Source organism: Lutra lutra, chromosome 10, assembly GCF_902655055.1.
Source record: "Lutra lutra chromosome 10, mLutLut1.2, whole genome shotgun sequence".
Lineage (NCBI taxonomy): Eukaryota > Metazoa > Chordata > Mammalia > Carnivora > Mustelidae > Lutra > Lutra lutra.
Genome location: NC_062287.1, coordinates 57,638,955 through 57,659,854, shown reverse-complemented (window position 1 = coordinate 57,659,854; position 20,900 = coordinate 57,638,955). Strand labels below are relative to the sequence as shown.

The following is a 20,900-nucleotide window of genomic DNA, read 5'->3' as shown; positions in this document are numbered from 1 at the left end:
TTTTAGTACAATTACCATTATTAGGCATTCCTTCCTACAATGCATCTCACCAATGGTCTATTGCAGAGATCGCATACTGAACGCGAAGCCCCCCACCCCGTCTCTTTCGCAGACAAAAGGGAGAGAAAATTCTAAGACAGACATGCTTGATGAAAAGTGAGAGTGAAGTCATCAGACTTATTTACAATACTTTCTTGTTTGGTGACTAGTAATTGATGCTTCCAGTCACCAAATAATGAATATGGGGGAGTCTGTGGAAGGTTGGGTTTAGATACACTGAATATGAGAGTCTACAGAATATTAAGCATCAGCAGAGGTATTGGAGACATGAAAATGCTTAGCCTGTTGTCAGGCAAATATGTAGGCTAGTCTGGTTAGAAAAGAGGTGGTACAATAGCATGGAAATAAGTGTTCAAACATAATTCATATATAGAGTTAGGTGGGAAATAGGGTTTGCCTTATTCCTGCCAAGGATTTCTGGTCAATGCAACTTAAGGTAGGGGTTTTCTAGATGAGAGATGTTTCTGAATAGCATGCGGCATAAGTACTAGGAGTACAGGGATCCTCAGCTCATTTTCATTTTGGGCAAGTTTCCTGGAGTTGTGGACTCTCAGGAGACCAGCCACTTCCCTCTCCCCCCACAATCCAGCACAGACTACCCTCAGAAGTGGCATCAGGTTCTGTGCCCAGAAAGCAGCTGGGAGCAACTGTCATGGAAGTGAATGACTTGGGATAAAGCAGAGTTCAAAGTGCACATAATAAGAGCCTGGGTCCCTGGGCTTCTGCATTCCCCCCACCCCCGCCCACAAATGACAGCTGAGACCAAGGCAGCCAAGCCTGGGGTCTGGGCTGAATTTAGCAGTCAACAATTATACTGTTGACGTCTCGGGCAGAGCCACAGTCTCTGCAGAAGACAGCAGCTTTTGTTCATGCACTAAAAACACATCATCTTCAAACATGCTAATCGCATGTCTGCTTCTGTCTAACAACATTGAAGGCAGGCTGAGGAGAGGGCACACAATGCCCACACATCTGGCTAATTCAGTTATGAGGCCAATCAATCTTGATGGGTTGTCTATAAAACATCAACCACCCCAAAGGACTGACCTGACCAGATGTTTAAGCTTCTGATGACCAATCCCAGCCTAATGTCCACAACAGAGAAGAAGGTTTACCAAGAGATGGCTTACACTGCCACTTACATGTTTATTCCCAAAGCTAAGTAAAGCCTTCTGCTTGCATGAGAGCAATTGGTACATTAAAGTGGTGGTTGAGCCAGGCTTACTGCAACGAAGCCCAGGTGACCCGTGAACAACACAGATTTGAGCTGTGCAGGTCACTTACAATGGATTTATTTTGATAAATAGTACTATACATCTATTTTCTCCTCCTTATGATTTTTTAAATGACACCTTTGCTCTAGCTCACATTATTGCAAGAATATGGTATATAATACCTATAATATACAAAATGTATGTTAATCAACCATTTATATATTGGTCAGACTTTCTGATCTACAGCAGACTATTAAACATTGAATCTTGGGGAGTCAAAAGTTACAAGCAGATTTTTGCCTGCATAGCGCCCCTAACCACTGCATTGTTCAAGGGCCAACTGTATACTAAAATATACAAACTTTTGCTCTGACCTTCAGGAAAGCAGGAGGCCTTCTTTACAGGCAGCTTCAAGAACACTTGCAAAACAGAAACCAATGAAATATTTTTGCTAACTACACTCCTAGTAGGGAGAGAATCAGGAGTGTGGAGGTGGGTATCTTTATGATATTAAATGCTACAGGCTCCAGTCCTGGGTGCAGGAACCATTCATCTGCTGATGTCTGCTTTTCAATCCCCCATCAAGGCTGAAGGAATTACTCATCTCCCTCATAAAATTGTGGCTTTAAAAAAAAAACAAACTAGAAGCAACAAGGACTCTCTCAGTTTATGCTCCTTCCTTTCTGGCCAACTCTGGTCACTAGGCAACAGGCACCAAATAAAAGTGGAAGGGCAGTAGTGGGGAAGCTTAGGAGGAAGGAGAGGGCAGGGAATAGACTGCAGGCTACACCAAAAGGGTCATTTTTGACTCAGAGCTTCTAACTGGTGCTAATGATTCCATTACCCTCAAAGGATTTTTCTCTAATTAATTCTAAGGACTTTACCAAGTTTGTCTCATTGAGGCTGCATGACAACCAAGGATGGACTTGGAACAAAGAACTTTTCAGAAGTGGTGTGAGAGAATCACACATTTAAGTGAGGTCTTGTGACAGTCTGTGGCTAGAATAGTAGCTGGCACACAGGAGGAGCTTAATAAATATTACTAACTGAGTAATTATGCTTCAGTTATGATGTAGTTGGGCTATGTTCCTTCAATTTCTATTGTTAGGCAAGAACTCTATAGCCCGTCCTGGAAATACTGGTAGACGAAATCAAAGAGATCAGGAGAGTCTTTCTCTCAGTCTGAACAAGCGGGAATGAAGCAGTGTTGGAAGGCAGAGGTATGGACCTCATTAGCATACCCAACCAACTCTTTCTTCTTCATCATGGCTACAGTAGTCAGTGCTGCTGACCAATCCTTCCTCCCTTTCGATTCTTTTCCACTTGATTTTCATGATACCTAACACCCATAACTTTATCTCCTATGCAGGTTCCTGTTCATTCTTCTGTCTCAGGTTATGGGTAACATCCAAGGCTGAGTCCTCAGCTCATGATCCTTTCTCTGTATGTACTCTCCTTTAAGAAACTGTTCCAGTTGGCACAGTTTAAACTACTCCAGTGGTTTGCAATCCTGGCTGTGTATCAAAATTATATGGGAAGTATTAAAAACATATCAGTCCAAGGTGGGAGAAAATATTTGCAATATAGATCACAGATAAAAGGCTGCATCCTTAACATACAAAGAAATTTCAAAAATCAAGAAAAAGAAAAAGACCGAAAGTCCTATAGAAAAACAGGCAAAAGACAAGAAAAGACAATTCACAGGAGATACAAAATGGCTCTTAACTTTAATCATAACAGGAGAATCAAACTAAAACTATGCTAAGATACTATCTCTCACCTACCAGATTGGCAAAAATCTAAAAGCTTGACAATACACTCTGTTGGGAGAGGTGAGAAAAAAAGGCACTTTCATGTAACATTGTTAGTGGGAATGCAAAATGGTACAACTTCTGTGGAGGAGAAATTCACAATATCTAACTAAAGGACATATACATCTACCCCTTGACCCAGCAATACCACTTCTAGGACTTAACTATAAAGACACACCTCCAACAATCCCAAATATACGCGTAAGAGGTTATTCACTGTAGCATTATTGGTAACTAAAAGAATACTGGAAAACTCAATGTCTAAGCATAGGAAATACAATAAAAACATACAGTGGAATACTATGCAGCTATAAAAAAGAACGAGGAAGACCTCTGTGAACTGCTATCGTGTGATTGCCAGGAAATATGGTTATGTAAAAAAAGCAGACTGCAGAAGAGCATATATCATGTGCTACCTCTTGTGTAGGAAAAAAGGGTAAATTTAAAAATACATATAATTTACTTATACAAAGAAACATGGGGTCAGGGTTACTGAGGGGAGCAGAAAAAGGGTAGAAAGGGATACAGGAGAGAGTTTTACTTTTCTGAATATATCTTTCTATATAGTTCAAACAACAAAATTAAAACAAAAACAGGTAAGGTAGAAAAGCCTGAAAACTAGAAGTGAATTGAAAAATTAACCCAACTGTATTTCAAATGATTAACACTCACAATGAAGGGGAAAAAATACCACCCAAGTAACTTTTGAAGCTAGCATTTGACTCTATACTCTTAGCCTTGGATGGAGTAGGCATGAGAACTGCAAACAAACCCTGATCTGAACTCCATTTAGTAGGTCTGTTTTCTAGAGTAGAACAGGTGAGCCAAGGATGAAGCCTTCTTAGATGTATTACAGGAGTACGAAAATGAGCAAATGTATCCAGTGCTGTTTGGAGCCAGCATTCTCCCTACAGAAGAAGGGGCATATAAAGCAGAAATGTGTGAGGACAAAGAAGAACCTGGTGGGAATGGACTGGAATGGGAGGTAGTGGTATTCAGGATTTCAAAAATATGTACATGCAATATGCATATGTGTATAAATATGTATATGCACATACATGTATGCACATGTGTATATAACCATATATATTTCCTGGTCCTCTCAACAGAAGGGGTAATAAGCAAACGTGGTACTCAGGTTTCAGCATATAATACAATTGCTCATTAAAAAGTCTTAGGGCCGGGCGCCTGGGAGGCTCAGTGTTTAAGCCTCTGCCTTCCGCTCGGGTCACGGTCTCAGGGTCCTGGGATCAAGCCCCACATTGGGCTCTCTGCTCAGTGGGGAGCCTGCTTCCCCCTCTCTCTCTGCCTCTCTGCCTGCTTGTGATCTCTCTCTCTGTGACAAAAAAAAAAAAAAAAAAAAAAAAGTCTTAGGGCTTCTGAGAGAAATGGCTGATTCCAGGGCAGCAGCAAGGTGGACGGACACAAGAGGGGAACATCCTGTTCTGCCAGGAAATATGGAAATGCTAAAAAATAAAAATAAAAATAAATAAATAAATTGGGGTATGCCACACTGGCCAAATCTGAGACAGTTTTAGCATTTTAGCACAACGTAACAAAGAACAGTAATGAGTAACAGAACAATTAAAGCAATAGTAGCCATGAGCACATTTTCACAACAGATAAATAAATGTGGAAGAAAGGACTCTTGTTTACCACAGGATGACAGATGCTGAGTGGTCAATGTGGAGTGAGTGCTGGAGTTGGGAAAGTTGTAAAATACTCATTTTGCAACCACTGCATAAAAGACTGGTTCAGGAAGGAATCATCAATGGAAAAAAAAAAAAATCATCAATGGAAGCTAAGTCCAGAGGGAAATTTTGATGAGGAGCAGGATAGCTGCATAGTCTTAAAACTGTCTCCCCACAGACTGTTATTAATTTTAAGGGAAAAAGTAATAAAGAGGGACACCTAGGTGCCTCAGTGGGTTAAATGTCTGCCTTCAGCTCAGGTCATGATTCCAGGGTCCTAGCACTAAGTCCCGTATCGGGTTCCTTGCTCAGCGGGGAGACTGCTTCTTCCTCTGCCTGCCACTCCCCCTGCTTGTGCTTACATGTACGCACCCCCCGCCTCTGACAAATAAATAAATAAAATCTTTTAAAAAAAGAAGTCATAAAAATACAGTGGAGAAACCACTTGGGTTTGTGATGGGGTGGGAGTAAGACCGTTAACTGAAAACTTTTGAATTTGTACTGTGTACTAGTATTAACTATTCAAAACAGGAAGAAAAATAAAACATAAAATATCTCTGAAAGTCTAGTAGGCAGAATAATGCCCCCCCAATGATATCCACATTCTAATCCTTAGAACCTGTGATTGTGCTAAATCACCTGGCAAAGGGGAATTAAGGTTGTAGATAGAATTAAGGTTGCTAATCAGCTGACTCTGAGAAGGCAAGATTACCCTGGATTATTCAGGTGGGCACAATGTAATCGTAAGGGTCCTTAAAAGTGAAAAAGGGAGGCAGAAGACTCAATGTCAGAATGAAAAAGGAGAAAGACCAACTGACCACTGCAGCTTGAAGACAGAAAGGGACTATGAGACAAGGAATGTGGGCAGGCTCTAGAAACTAGAAAAGGCAAGAAAACAGATTTTCTCTGGGTCTCCAAAAAGTAATGTACTCCTGACACCTTGCTCTTAGTCCACTGAGATCCATTCTAGACTCATTTCCAGAATTTTAAGATAATAAACTTGAGTTGTTCTAAGCCACTAAGTTTTTGCTAATTTGTTCACAGCAGCAATAGGAAGGAAACGTAAGAAAAGTTACAATGGTTGCTTCTGAGGAGGACGACCAGAGACGTGGAAGGGAGACTTCTTTTTCACTAATATATTCTGGTACTGCTTAAAATTTTTACCTTGTACATTTTTTAAAGTAAAAATCACTGTTGGGGCACCTGGGTGGTTCAGTCGGTTGAGTGTCTGACTCTTGGTTCCAGCTCGGGTCATGATCTCAGGGTGCTAAGCCCCGAGTTTGTCAGGTTCTGTGTTCAGCAGAAGTCTGCTTCCCCCTCTCCTTCTCCCTCTGCTCCTCCCTCCACCCTCAAGCGCGCGTGCTTGCACTCTCTAAAATACACTTAAAAAAAAAATAAAATTTTGAAAGTAAAAACCACTAGTCACCAAACAAACGACAGTCACCTCAGGAGCTCTATTGATTTCAAAGTGGAGTTTAAGTCCTCTGCTCATCCCCAAGGTTCTTCACACTCCCTACCCATAATCCAGCAGGGGGCCCGCTTCTTCCTCCTCTCTAACATGCAAATCTTATTTCTGTTACTGTCGCACCTGAAAAGCTTTCCTCCTTCCCTCTACTTGTTTGAACTCTACCTGTCCTATGGAACAACCTCCAGTCCCCCTCCTCCACGAAGCTTCTACAACACCAACAATGATCTTCCCCTCCTCATTCATTACATGCGTTTATTCTGCCCTTGGTGTAAGTTTATTTCAGTCCTGAACTGTCCTGCACTGTTCTCAGTGTGCTTTGTTTATGAGCCTTTGCACCAACCTAGGGTGCAGCCTGAAAGAAGGACCTGCCTCTTTCTCTTTTTTATTTCCTGTAACGTCCAGTGCCCATTATAAATACATTTATTCAACAAATGTTTACTGAGTACCCGTCATGCGCTAAGGATACTGCAGGATGCTGGGAATATAAACACTGCAGATCCAGACCCTCTACCTTCAGGAAACACATTAATATAACAAAGGAGAGATCTAGTGATCAAATAACTGTATGACTACATGTTGTGGTAAGTTTAAGAAAGAAATTATTCAGGATGCTTTAAGAGCATAGGTTCAGAGGAACCTAGAAAAGGGATACCGGCGGTCAGCTGCAGGAAAATATTTAATAGTTGCTGAATTAAGTATTAGATTAATTTTCAGATTTGCAATTAGATAAATCAGAAGGCATTCATGAAAGTCACAAAATATGAAAACAGAAGGAAGCTTTGAGATTGAAATCCAGTAATCTAGTTTTAGATCATTAGAGGCTCAGTGAGGCGGAGGGTCTCCTCAAGGTTGCACAGCAAGGCTGAATTAGTGCCAGATCACCTAAACCTGACTTAGCATTCCAACCAAACAGCATTCATTACTTCAAAGGGAGTTTCTGAAGGATTCCTGAAGTGGCAAGCTCCTTCTTGCCACTTTCATTTAGAAATGAAAGAATTCATTTCTAAAACCATGTTTGGGAAGGAGTCTATGGTATAAGCCTATAGAGAGCATCTCTGCCATGCTCCTTCTGGGACACTGCCAGGCCTCTGTGTAGAGGAAGAGAAAGCATGAATGCTAGAAGCACAACTCCTTTTGGGTAGGGAAACTTGGTCCTGGGCAAATCCCCAGTCTGACTCTAGAATGGGAACTTTGCTACTATTCTGCAGCCCTTGACCTTCAGATTGACATCCCTTCTTAAAGCTGCAGTGCTGCCCTTTTTCTGTGCATTCTGTCCACAAGCACATTCACTGAAGGAGCAAGACTGGGCCAGCAAAGGGCAGATGGCCTTGCTTCAGGAAATCTGAATTCTACTCAGCTCTGTTTCCAGGCCCAGTGCAGGTGGAGGAGAACACTGGACAGAGAACAGACCTGCCCCAGCTAAGGCTGACCTCTCCTTCACCCAGGGGAGAGTTGGCCTCCAGCTGCCTCTGTTGTCGGTGATGAGGTCATGCCGGATACCAGCCAGGCTCATCCAAGGACTGCTTGGAGCCGATTACAGTCTTGATGAAATGAGGGTGCCTGGATGGCAGGCGGCTCTGAAGAGCTTGGGCTCTGGTGGCCAGGCGCTCATCTGTAACTCAACCATGCAGTGACTCCTCTACATCCACAGGATCTGGGATACAGAAATATCTTTCCCTGAGGGTTAGCAAGGACAGTTCTTTACTCTGCACTGGGTGAGGGGCTGACTAGGCCAAGGACAGAGGAAGGACTCGGTCACTGAGGGCCCCTGTTGACCTTCACTTACCATGTGGACTGAAATGTTACCACCACAGAACCCCTCCATTCCCACATGCCCCTGACGAGAGTACTGGGTCCTTCTGGATGATTCTCCATAGGACTTTCTCAGGTTAAGTGATGAACTGAGATCTACATTTCAGGTCTCAAAACATTTACTCAGGGAAGGCTTCTCTCGATTCAGACCAGATCAGGTCCCTGTTAGGCTCTCATAGGACCCTCTATTCTTCCTTAATAATACTTATCTCAGTGACAATTAGCTAATAATTCTGTAATTATTTGCCTAATGTCTATATTCTGCCAGAGTCTAAGCTTCACAAGGATAGGGAGATGCCATAAATGTTGTTAAAGTAATAAAAGGAAATAAGCGAAAAGACGAGTTTTACAACAAAAACAAAATTTTACAGATAAGTTTTGAATAGTACTCTTTTAAAAATATTTTATTTATTTATTTGACAGAGAGAGACACAGTGAGAGAGGGAACACAGCAGAGGGAGTGGGAGAGGGAGAAGCAGGCCCTCCGAGGGCAGGGAGCCCAATGCGGGGCTTGATTCCAGGACCCTGGGATCATGACCTGAGCGGATGGCAGACACTTAACAACTGAGCCACCCAGGTGCCCTTGAATAGTACTCTTTAAAAGAAAACTTTCATATACAACAGAGGAGCTCCTCTTAACTACCACCTTAGCTATGAGGCCTATTGGGTCCCCCTGGCTTTCTGGCCTGCAACCACTCACGCACACAAGCCAATCAGTTCTCGTTCTTTGTTTTTTTTAAATTACAGAGAGAGAGAAAAAGAGCAGGAGCATTTGCGGGTAGGGGTGAGGTGGGCGGTGGGGTGGGGGGTAGGGGGGTAGAGCAGGGAGCCCAACGCAGGCTTGATCCCAGGACTCTGGGATCATGACCTGAGCTGAAGGCAGACGCTTAACCAACTGAGCCAGCCGGGCACCCCCAATCATTCCTGATTTTGAGTGGCATGGAGGATTTTCTATCTTTCTAATAGCTCTACTGAGATATAACTTATATACTATAAAGCTCACCCATTAAAATATACATTTAATGCTTTTTTAGTATATTTACAGAGTTGTACAACCATTATCATAATCTAATTTTAAAATATTTTTACCAGCTTTGTGCAGTGGCAGTATCGTAGCCAATGAGGTTTATCCGAGGTGCAATTATTGCTAATTGAAAATATTTTTAGGGGCGCCTGGGTGGCTCAGTGGATTAAGCTGCCTTCTGCTCAGGTCGTGATCTCGGGGTCCTGGGATCGAGCCCTGCGTCGGGCTCTCGGCTCGGCGGGGAGCCTGCTTCCTCCTCTCTCTCTGCCTGCCTCTCTGCCTGCTTGTGATCTCTCTCTGTCAACTAAATAAATAAAAAATCTTAAAAAAAAAAAAAAAAAAAAGAAAATATTTTTACCAGGCCCCAAAGAAACCTTGTACCCATAAACAGTCACTCCCCATCCCTCCCACAGACACTTATTGGCATGCAGGGTTTTTAGCTCCATATCCAAACAACATGAGGAACCTTCTTCTAATGATCTGACATGATCTCTTCATCATACAGATGAAAAAAAGTGATGGCAGAGATTCCACAAGTCCTACAGAGGTGAGACGGTGGCAAGGTGGGTGCCTGCATCATAATGGCAGTGCTCTGATCTCTCTGCTACATAGTCTGACTGTGTGTCCCAAATAGCCCAATGGACTTCAAGCTACTTGAGGGCAGAGGCTATATTCTGCTCATCTGTCTTCCCTTCTTGTCCAGGCGTACCATCAGGGCAGTGATGTCTCAGGTGTGGTCCATGTACTGGCACAGGTCTGTGAGCCCTGATACCAGTTCTTGATGAGGAAAGTACAGTGGATTGTCTGGAAACTTTTATAGTAACTTAGGATAATTTTATATCTGTTGAACCTAATGACAAATTCAAGCCTCTATTTTGTATGCCTTTTTAAAATATAATTTTTCCGGTAATTTATTTTTATTGTTTTTTACAAAAGTATTGGTTCATGACAGATTGCCAATTCATACAACAACAAAAAGAAACAGAGCTTTCATAGATTGTTTGAGCAAAGTGCTCAAACTTAAAGCAACCCATTCTCCTGTTCCCCTTTTCCCCCTCAGTTTCCTTATATCTCTTGCACTTGCTCTTCCCGTGCTCACATCTGAAATGTAGGTTCTTTCAGTTGTGTCCTTGGGTATCTTTAGCTCTACAGCTCTCCATGGGCAACTCACAGACTTCCACTGCCCCCAAGAAACCAATAACTCTGAAATTTTCATGCCCAACTTAGCAGTCTTTTCTTCTTGAGCCTCAGACCCATTTATCCAACTGTCCACTACACACCTCTCTGAGAGTGTCCCCCAGGTTCCTTGATTGGTCAATAGCTATTTATTAATCACCTACCATAAGCCAACTATGAGTGGTTTTTTTTTTCCCTAGGAGATATGAATATAGCAGCAAAATAAAGAGACATGGCTTACATTTTAGTGGGGAAAAGAGGGATGATGAACCAATAAACATGATCATTTTAGGGACTGATAAATGGCAGAAAGAAGGAAAACGGGATAATATGAGAGAAAGTGACTGGGGGAACTATTTTACTAGAGTGCTCAGGGAAGGCCTCTCTGAGGAGGGGGACATGTGAGTTGAGACCTGAATGCCCAAGGGGGAAATGATCCCAATAACTGGGAGAGGTAGGTACAGAGGCCCTGCCAAGGGAAGGAGTTCAGTGCACCTGAGGGGTAAGAGTAGGCCAGTATGTAACTGGAGAACTGTGAACAAGGGTGGGGAGTGGCTAGGGATGAGGTCACATAGGCAGGCAGGGTCTGGGTTCTTTGGGGCCTTACAGGCTCTGGTAAGGAGTTTAGATTTCATTTTGGTGTGGGTGATACCAGTGGAAGGTTTTAAGTAGAACAATGACAAGACTGATTGACTAAGATTTATTTTTTTTTAAATTTTATTTATTTATTTGACAGAGAGTGAGAGAGAGCACATTTGACAGAGATCACAAGTAGGCCAAGAGGCAGGCAGAGAGAGAGGAAGGGAAGCAGGCTCCCCGCTGAGCAGAGAGCCCAATGTGGGGCTCAATCCCAGGACCCTGGGATCATGACCTGGGCTGAAGGCAGAGGCTTTAACCCACTGAGCCACCCAGGTGCCCCAGATTTATGTTTTAAAAAGATCTCCTTGGCTATAATTTGGAGGATGGATCTGAGAAGACAAAAATGGAAATGTGGGACTAGCCAAGAAGCTGTGCTGGTCATCACCTTGGGACTAGAGCTGCACTAACGGAAATGGGAAAGTAGGAATGGGTTCAAGATGTGCTTTAGAAGTACAACCGACAGGACTTACTGAAGGACTCGACAGGGAATGTAAGGAAAAAAGAGAATTCAAGGATGATGCCAGGATTTGGGGCCTGAAAACTATGTAGATGATGATATCATTTATTGAGATGTGGAAGACCTGGCAGATGCCAATTTGGGGAGAAAAGCAGATGCATGCATATTTTGGCCAAGTTGACACTGAGATGGAGGGAAAAACAGGAGCTGGGGGAGTGGATTAAGTGAATAGGGATCATTCTTTTTCAGGACTTTTGCCATGAAGGGATGGACAGAAATGAGGTGGCAGTTGCACGGAGATATACGGCTCAGGAAATTTTTAGTTAGCTTTCTTGTTTAAGATGGGTGATTGTAGAGCATATTTTTATGCTGACTGGAATCAGCCAGCAGAGAGGGTAACAAAGATAATGCAGGAGAGATAAGGGATAACTGGAAGGGCAAAGTCCTTGAGAAGCAGAGGAAACAGGAGCCTGAGCTCAAATGCAGGTTTGAGGTCTTAGGAACTGCAGAGGAAGGAGGGTGGCATTCAAGTACAGATGGCGGTAGGCCAATGGAAGCAGTGGGAAGATGAGGTAGTTCCCTTCTGACTACAATATATTTTCTGTAGGAAGCGTGAGGTGGGGTCATTGGCTTGGTAGCTGGAGGAGAGGACTGGAGGTCTGAGGAAAATGAAGGTATAAAAAGGCTCTAGAATAGCTGGTGACTGTATCACAAGTACGGTGGGGTGGATGACAGTGAGATTTACGGTTGTAAATGCGGAAGTGAGTCCACTTAGCATGGTTGTGTGATTTTTTTCTCCAGCAATATTCAGTTCTCCTGATGCAGACATGAAGTAAAAAGAAACTGGGTTTAACCAGGGTTAGTCAGTGTTTCATCAGATGAGTGCAAAGAAGGGAAAAAGTAGCAAGGGAATCATCAGAACACTGGGCCATGGAATCTAAAAAGTAGGAAAGGAGGAAATGTTCAAATAGCACTGGTCATACCCCTGTACCTCCAATCCTATATTTCCTATCTCTGCCCAAGTACATGCCATCTACTCAGTCATCCAACCCAGAACCTGGACCTCACCCTGACTCCTTCTCTCTCATGGTCTGATCCTATGGATTCTACTCCTGACTCTAACTGGGATCAGTCTTCTCTCCCTTCCCACTGCAACTGCCTTGGCTTAGGCCTCACCTAAACAATTGCAAAGCTTTTAAATGAAATATTTCCCCTTTCTCCAACCATGCCCCTTCCTATCCATGTTTTTCATTTTCTTAACCTTTGTTTTAAGTATAACATATACAGAAAAGTACAAAGAATACAGATGGGCATAGCTCAAAGAATTCTCATCAAGGTAGATACAGCTGCACAACCAGGATCTAGATAAAGAAATAGACTATTACTCATCCCAGAAGCCCCTTGGTGTCTTCTCCCAGTCACTACCTGCCTACTTGAGGGTAACCACTACGCTGACTTCTTACAGCACTGGTTAGTTTTGTCTATTCTGAACTCTGTATGTAAATGTAGTCATACAGTAAGTACTCTTTCATGTCTGGCTTATGTCCAGAATGCTAGGTTTGTGAGAGTCATTCATGTCATTCATTCAATTGATTATTCCACTGTGTGAACATTCCATAATTTATTTACCCATTCAATTACTGATAAACATTTTTGAAACTCCTAAACCATTTTTCACATTAATATAAATCCAATCTTTCCCTCCCCTAAATTTTAATCCTTTCCCCCTGGAAGATAAAGTCCAATTTCCTGAGCAGGGCTTGGTAGAGGCCTCCATTATTGGCTCCTGCTTTCCATTCTTGCCATCTGAGCCTTGCATCCATACCCTATAAACCCAGTTCTTCTGAACCACCTGCAATGTACTGAATGCATTGAAGTATGCTGCTTTATACTCCATGCCTCTGGAGATGCTGGTCCCTCTGCCTTTCTCCCTCATCCGCCTGGTAAACTTGTATTCATCCTGTAAGACTTAGTGCAGACACAATCCCCTACACCATGCTTTCCCTGCTCTCCCCTGGGACTGAAAGGTCTTTTCTCTATGATCCCTCAGCAACTCCTATACATCTCCATTAATATACCTGATTGCAATTCTTTGTTAAAATGTCTGATTTCCTCTCTGAACTATGAGTTCCTTAAGGGCAAAGACCATGTCTGGATCGTCTTTATTTCCCAGGTGCCTAGGGTAGGACCTATGACAGGAGAGGTACTCAGTAAGTGTTTGAAAAATGAACGAAAAGACTTGCCTAGGGGTTATATAGGATGCTAGAGCTGGAAGGGGTCCACGGGATCAGCTACTCTAACTTCCCTATTTTACTGAGAAGAAAGGATTTGCCTACAGAAGAAGAAAGGACTTGCCTAAAGGAGAAAGGATTTCCTGGTAGCAGGGCCAGAACAGCTGATCTTCAGCCCAGTGCTCATTCCCCTTCTTGCACGGCTGGCAAGAATCAGAGGGTGAAGTTTCCAAAGGACAGCCCGAGGCAAAGCCAACTCCCTCAGCATCTGGCAGTCCAGCCAGATGGACAGACAGTGCAGTGGAACAATGAAAGGAACTTTAAGTTTCCAGCCCCCAAACAAACTAACAGGCTGTTCAAGGGAAGATGTCAGCAATGGGAAGGCTTTTAGCCTTAGGCAGAGGAATCTGCCTCATTTGATGAGGAATCTGACTTATTTGATGACGGCTGGTTAACACTGAGGACTCAGTCATGTCCTTGGGAGAGAAGGGCAAGGAAGAGCCAAGAAATTAAGTAGAAGGAAAGTGGCTAAGGGAAGCCCTGGGGAAAGTGCTGTTAGGTTTCACAAAGGCCAAGTGTTTTGGAGGTGATAAGCACTGAAAAGGCAGTGGTACTATAACTACAAAGATAGTTGTAAATAGGTGGCTTGTGTGTAGAGCTCTAAGACACCAGATACAATCTGACAGAAGATCGAGTGGGCCAGGAAACAAGGGTGCCACATCTCCAAATGGAAAATCTACAGTGGCCTTAGAAATTTATCAGTGCACCCCATCACGTACAAAACTGTGTGCAGAGCACCGTGACAAAGGAGGCAGGGGCAAATCAGACACTGTTTTCACCCTCAATCTACCTCAGTCTAGTAGCGGGAATTGGACCCAAATCCCAGGGAGCAGGGAAGAGTTCAGAGGGAAGTGGCACTGAAGATGTGGACTGACTGGCAGAAAAACCTGCATGAGTAAAGGCATCAAGGTAGGAACTCTGGGGCGACATTACTGTATAGCTGGATATTGGGGTAGCAGTGGGAAAAAAGTTAGGTGAGGGTCAGACTAGAATGTCTCCAAAATCAGGTTAAAAAGTTAGGATGAGTAGGATTCTTTTTATATTGTGTATATATATATGTGTGTGTGCATGTGTGTATGTATATATGTATTTATTTTAGACTTTTATTTTAAGTAATCTCTACACCCAACACGAGGCTCCAACCCCAAGATCAAGAGTCGCATGCTCTACATACTGAGCCAGCCAGGAGCCCCTATTTTGTATTTATTTTTTTAACAAGTAAGCACTGAGTGTTTTTGAAGTTAATAACAACAAGTATTATCCATAAAGTGCCTCCCCTGTAGAACCTACACATGCCCTACTCCTGACATGAGAGAGTAGGTGGCACACTCCCATTTCCAGATGAGGAAAGAGAACCTCAGAGCAGTCTGTAGTTGGCCCAAGACCACAGGCTATTTGGTGGCAGGGCTGGCATTCAGATCCTGACTCCACAGTTCATGCTCTTGCCTTGCAGCTTTCCTCAACTGGGCTTCTTTCTCCTCTGAACCACACACAGGAAACTATCTGAGTAATGATTTTTTCAATTCTCCCAAGAATGGTGCAGAACTTGTACCATTTTAGATGCCTGGGAGAGGAGTTATTCCATGTGTACATGGCTGCCTTACAGCATTAGGGCTCAATGCTCCAGAGGAACCCTGGTTGAGAAAGGCTGCCAAGATTGGAGGTATGTCTCAGGAAGATGGATCTGGCAGAGAGATCACATCCCTGGAGGAAACAGCTGCGAAAGCCCCTGAGGAGCCCTACAAATACAGGTAGACAGCGCTAGGGGCTTAAGAGAGGCAACTCCCCACCTTCCCTGATTACTCCTCTTCCTAGTCATCCTGTCTCCCCTACCTCCCTCCAACCTTCTCTTGTACTTGGCAGTCAAGTGCTGAGGCAGAGCTTTTTAGTTCATTAGCCAACAACACAGGCAGAAGCAGCACAGTCACAGAATGAGAACCACAAAGACATCCACTTCTGTGTGGAGCTCAGAAGTAGAAAACTGGTCCTTGTGAATTCAGAACTCAGAACCCAAACACATAAAACTGAGGCAAACTCCCATTATCCTTCCCTTTTTTTTTTTTAATTGTGTTATGTTAGTCACCATACAGGACATCAGTTTTTGATGTAGTGTTCCATGATTCACTGTTTGCATATAACACCCAGTGCTCCATGCAATCCATGTCCTCCTTAATACCCATCACCGGGCTCACTCATTCCCCCATTCTCCCCCACTTGTAAAACTCTCAGTTTTCTTCCCAGAGTCCATAGTCTCTCATGGTTCATCTCCCATTCCCTTTTCTCCCCCTTCATTTTTCCCTGCCTTCTCCTAAAGTCCTCCATGCTATTCTTTATGCCTCCCATTACTCTTCCTAATAAGGTTTAAGCGTGCACACACACACACACACGCATGCGTGCGCGCGCGCGCGCGCGCACACACACACACACACACACACACACACACACACCCTGCCCCCTAGGCCCAGGCTTTCTATAACTGACTCCACATCTTTACTCACTAGGGTATTTCCTCCTTTATGTTCCCAGAGCCCCTGTCCAGTCCCCCACCAGAAACCCACCCAGCTCTCACTGCCTGTTTCCATATCTATCTCCTCTACCAGTCTGAGAATCTCTCAGGGTCAGGGTCAATTTGCCTGATCATCTTAGGATGCCCTGAAGTCCACGGGTTCAGAAATCACAACTACCTAGCCCACAGTGACAATGCAGAACTAAAGTAAACCCAAGACTCCCAAGCTTGTGTTCTTTCCACTATGTTACAGGACCTCCTAAAGATGAAGAAATGACCTGTGCTAAGCACCCAGCCTAACAATGCAAGAGCTCAGAGGTGGTGCTGTGAGGCTGGACCAGAGCACCAAGAGAAGCTTCCTGAGAGAGGGATCTAAATGAGAAGAGAGGGAACACGATGGATGTTTTAGGCAGGATGGAGAAGTTGTGGCTTAAAGAGAATGAAGTCTTTATGCAGGAGCATAGGTTTTACATAAGGAGGAAATAGGAGGCTTATACCTGTCAGGAGGAGAGCTTGACATCTTTATACAATCATGGTGCACTTACCACATATCTAGGCATATACAGGCATTATCACTAGTCCCCATGTTACCCCTGTGATACTTCCCAGGTGTTATCTGACAGACAAGAAAACTGAGGCCTAGAGAGTTAAGGCAACATATCCAAGGCAAAACAGCTAGTAGGTGGGGGAGGTAGGATTTAAACCCAGGTTGGCCTGACTTTGAGGTCCGCAGTGTCCTTTCTATTACTCCATGCTGCCTCTGAAAGGATCAGAGAACTGCCCACGTTAATAGACTGATGCAGCTGCCTGGACTCCTCCCAGCTCTCATATGGGGTAACTAAAGCCCTGTGGACACTCAGCAATTTCAAAGACAAGGGTTCTGTGTGGACCTCGTGAGCACAGGCTGCTCCTATGCCTAGGCCTGCCTTGGATCTCCCAGAAAGTGTCCTTCTAGAGTTGCTGCAGCAAAGCCAGTGGCAAATATAGGCTGAGAAAGCTCATCGGGCAGGAAGGCAGGCCCTTCTGCCTTCCCTGAAACCCTCAGGAGGAGGTCAGCTGAGGTCACAAGACCTTGGAAATGTGACTGGAAATAGCCCCTAGGACAAGAGAGCAGGATCTTGCCTCTCGGTTGGTTGGTCACACACACAGGCAGACCAAGAGAGGTCAAGGGGGGTGGGGGGGATAGAAGTTGGCAGGCCTGCAGGCCCTGAGTGACGGCCACTTGTTCAGGTCGGGAAAGGAGAAATAAGTGGGTTAATAGTTTTGGCCCTTGAGGCTGGGAGATTAAGGCAGGGGGTGTAAATAGATGCTGGGTAAAAAGGCAGGTGGGCGAACTGTAAAGTTGGGGGCTAAGGGCATCTGTTCCAAGCCAACAGGCAGGAACCATGCCCCTGGAATGGCTCAAAGGACCAGCCTTGGCCTGGGGGGGTGAGGGTGGGGGATGGTTCATAAAAGGCCTGTGCATCTTCATTTCAAAGGTGTTCGATCTGGAAGGCTGGGTGAGGGTCTCTCTTTAGAGTGAATTCCCTGTTTGGAGGCTGACGAGAAGCAGGGAATGTAAACCACTGGACAATGGCTGGGAGTACTGACTGATTTTAAGGCTCAGCAGAAACAAGCCCTATGGCGAATGCTCCAATTCTTAGCTGCAAATGTCTTGCCTGAAGTCTTTCCAAAGGATAAAGTCAGCAGCACCTTGCTTGGAGACAAGTTTTCTAAGTCTCTGTTTCTGAAAGCAGTGAGCTCTTGCTCTGAAAGCATCAGTCACCCCAGGCACTGTCACCACATCCATGAGAAGTCCTACACCTCATAGTGTTCATGCCCCAGAGCCAGCCACACTCTGCTGCTCTGGGGCAGATCGCCTAGGCTGGGGGTATGGGTCAGGCCTAAGTTCTAAGCCAGTGTGGCTGTGGCTGACAAAAAGTGGCAGGACTTGGGGATTACTGAGAAACCCCTCCAGCCCAATCACATGACAAGGACTAGAACATTATCTGGGAATGTTAGGCTGTGAAGGAAAGGCTCTGGGACTGAAAGAACTTCTTTGAATATTGGATTTTGAAAAAGTGATTAGGCTGCAGAGGACAGTTGGCAGAAATTACAGAGAAGAAAATCACAGTGTATTTAAAAAAGATGTTTTAACCAGTTAGAGAAGAATTAAAATGGAATGGACTCCTGGGGAAGAAACACGGTTCCTTCAGTCATTGCTAGGGTCCAAGGAAATGCCGGCCTGCCAGCTGTTGAAGGTTCCTGTCAGGGTTACTCAGAGGACTTCTGAGGCGGCTTCCGGCTCCCAGGCTCTATGAAGAATGACCACCAACAAGGAGGCCCTCAGTATCCAGGCCCAAGAGAAGGTCCCTAGGCCCTCAAGAAGTGGCAGCAAGGGCATAAAGAGATAGTCATGTGCCATACTCACTCAGAGGCCTGGGCATGACACACCTAGGTAAGATGCTTCTCTCCCTACCCCAAGGAGAGGCCAGAAAGGGATAAGGGGAAGTGGGAGGGAAGGTGAGAGCTTGAGAAGTATCTGACAGGGTGGCAGATAACTCTGTACCAGACCAACATAGGATGAGCCCAGCCCAAACTGGGGGATGGCACATACTGTCCCTCCAATTAAACCAACACTCTCCAAAGGGAGGGTATTCAATCAGTGAAAGATTTATTGACTGCTTACTTTATGCCAAGTACTATACTAGGTGCTGGGGACAAATCAGTGGCCTTTAGGGAGTGGGTCAAGTTAAGGAGAAGGCTACTGAACACATGAAAATAATTCCAGATTGTGACAAGAGTGATGATGGGAAAGAATAGCGTGCCATGATCCAGAGTAATGAAAGGGGCCTAATTTAGACTGTGGTTGGGGCATGGGATCAAGGAGAATGTCTTTGAGACCTGCACTGGTAGAGCATTGAAGGGCTTCCCTCCTTGTTCCACTAGCCCTGCTCTGGAGGTCACAGGGGAGAAAAGAGGACACTTCTGGAGAGAAGCACAATCAAAAAAACTCAGAGCAACTCAGAGCATATGCAGACAGGCAGCATGGTGTGGTGTGTGACACACACACAGCCAAAGAACACATTCCAGCCACACGAAGGCAAATCACACATCTCAGAGCCACTCTCATGAGGTGGAGCCACCCTCTGGGCATTTCCCGCTTTGCGAGGGGAACAGAGCTCTGCAGAAGCATGGATTTTCCAGAGTGGAGAGGTTGCCAAATACTCTTTCTCTGACAACCCCCAACTGCATTCCCCCATGCGCTCACCTCCATCAAGCAGCTCCTTGACAGTGCGGTAGTCATCAGCAAGGACAGCGTAGTGCAGGGCTGTGCAGCCCTTGAAGCTGGCACGGTTGTTCAGTCGGTTGTTGAAGTCATCCTCTCGGGTTACCAGGACTGGGGGGACAGCAACACAAACCCTCCCATTAGCAACAAATGCCAGGAGTCACCAATATCACCTTGGTGTTTTCTTTCCCTCCCTCAATCATCTACACGGCTTACTAAACATATAATGCACCTACTATGTGCTGGGCCATCGGTGAGGGGTGAGAGGAGGTACAACAAGGCCAGTTAGTTCACAAATGTTTACTGACATCTGTTATGTGTTAGGATTCATTTGGAGACACAGAAATGAATCAGATATGGTCCCTGACTCAATCTGATGAAGAAAGCGACAAAAAGAGATATGTAAAGTGCTATCTGAGATAAATGCTATGTTAGAGTTATAACAGGGTGATACAGAAGGCAGAGGGGAGCTTAGTTCAGTTTGGGCATGAAGAGAGCATCCCAAAAGATGAGAGTCTTGAAGGGGGAAGAGAAGTTATCCAGGTGAAGAAAGGAGGCTGGGGGTTCGCTAGGGGATGGTAAGCAGGCGAGAGAAAAAGGCGTTCCTAGCCGAACAATAACATACCTCTCTATTTTGAGGATGTTTATAAACTAGTGAGTATTTAGTACTATTTTGTAAAGAACTTTTTTAATTTTTAAAAGTTATTACACATTTGAAATCACAAAATAGTACAAAGTAGAAAAGGTATCAACAGCTCAGCAACTCAGGAAACTACATTTAATATTGTTATATGTCTCTCTCTCTCCTTAAATATATATACATACTAGCATGTATGTATATCCTACACACAATCCTACAAAGCACATATATATCTCTTATGCATACCTGTTCTTTAAAATTAGAGCTTACTATATTGCAATTTTGTATTTTTTTTTAAAAGATTTTATTTATTTATTTGACACAGAGAGAGAGAGATCACAAGTAGGCAGAGAGGCAGGCGGGTGGGGGGCCGGGGGCGGGGAAGCAGGCTCCCTGCTGAGCAGAGAGCCTGATGCAGGGCTCCATACCAGGACCGTGGGATCATGACCTGAGCCAAAGGCAGAGGCTTAACCCACTGAGCCACCCAGGTGCCCCAATTTTGTATTTTTTTAACCTTTAATAATCTGCTGTGGACATTTTTTTTTTTTTTGAAGGTAAGAAGAACAAGCATTTCATCCAGAATCCTTGCAACTGTCCTCAGACAGTGGTGCTATAATTCTACTTACAGACAGGAACTAAGGGTTATAGAAGAGTTTTTGATTCAAGGGTGCAAAGCTAGTCAGTGGCAGAAATGCAGGTTTGTCTGACTCAAGAATATATGACTTTAGGCAATCTCTATACTGTCTCCCTTTTGCAGAGCCATTGGAGAGTGAGTTCAAGATGTAAGGAGGAGGCCATGAATGTAGCAAGCGTCTGCTGGTCCTCCCAGAGACTGGTTGATAA

At 44.3% G+C, this 20,900-nt stretch overlaps 1 protein-coding gene and 1 non-coding gene across 3 annotated transcripts in view; one reads left to right on the top strand and one right to left on the bottom strand.

Moving 5' to 3' along the window:
• The window catches only part of CLPB (caseinolytic mitochondrial matrix peptidase chaperone subunit B), a 140,536-nt gene that overhangs the window by 48,919 nt on the left and 70,717 nt on the right, over positions 1-20,900 (bottom strand). For both annotated transcript variants that reach the window (XM_047691442.1, XM_047691443.1), the window contains one exon: positions 19,400-19,528. In XM_047691442.1, the coding sequence (XP_047547398.1) occupies positions 19,400-19,528 (129 nt within the window). The remainder of the gene's footprint in view (positions 1-19,399; positions 19,529-20,900) is intronic.
• LOC125080194 (U4 spliceosomal RNA) lies at positions 9,147-9,291 on the top strand. The gene has a single exon (XR_007121233.1). It is a non-coding gene; the product is annotated as a U4 spliceosomal RNA (small nuclear RNA).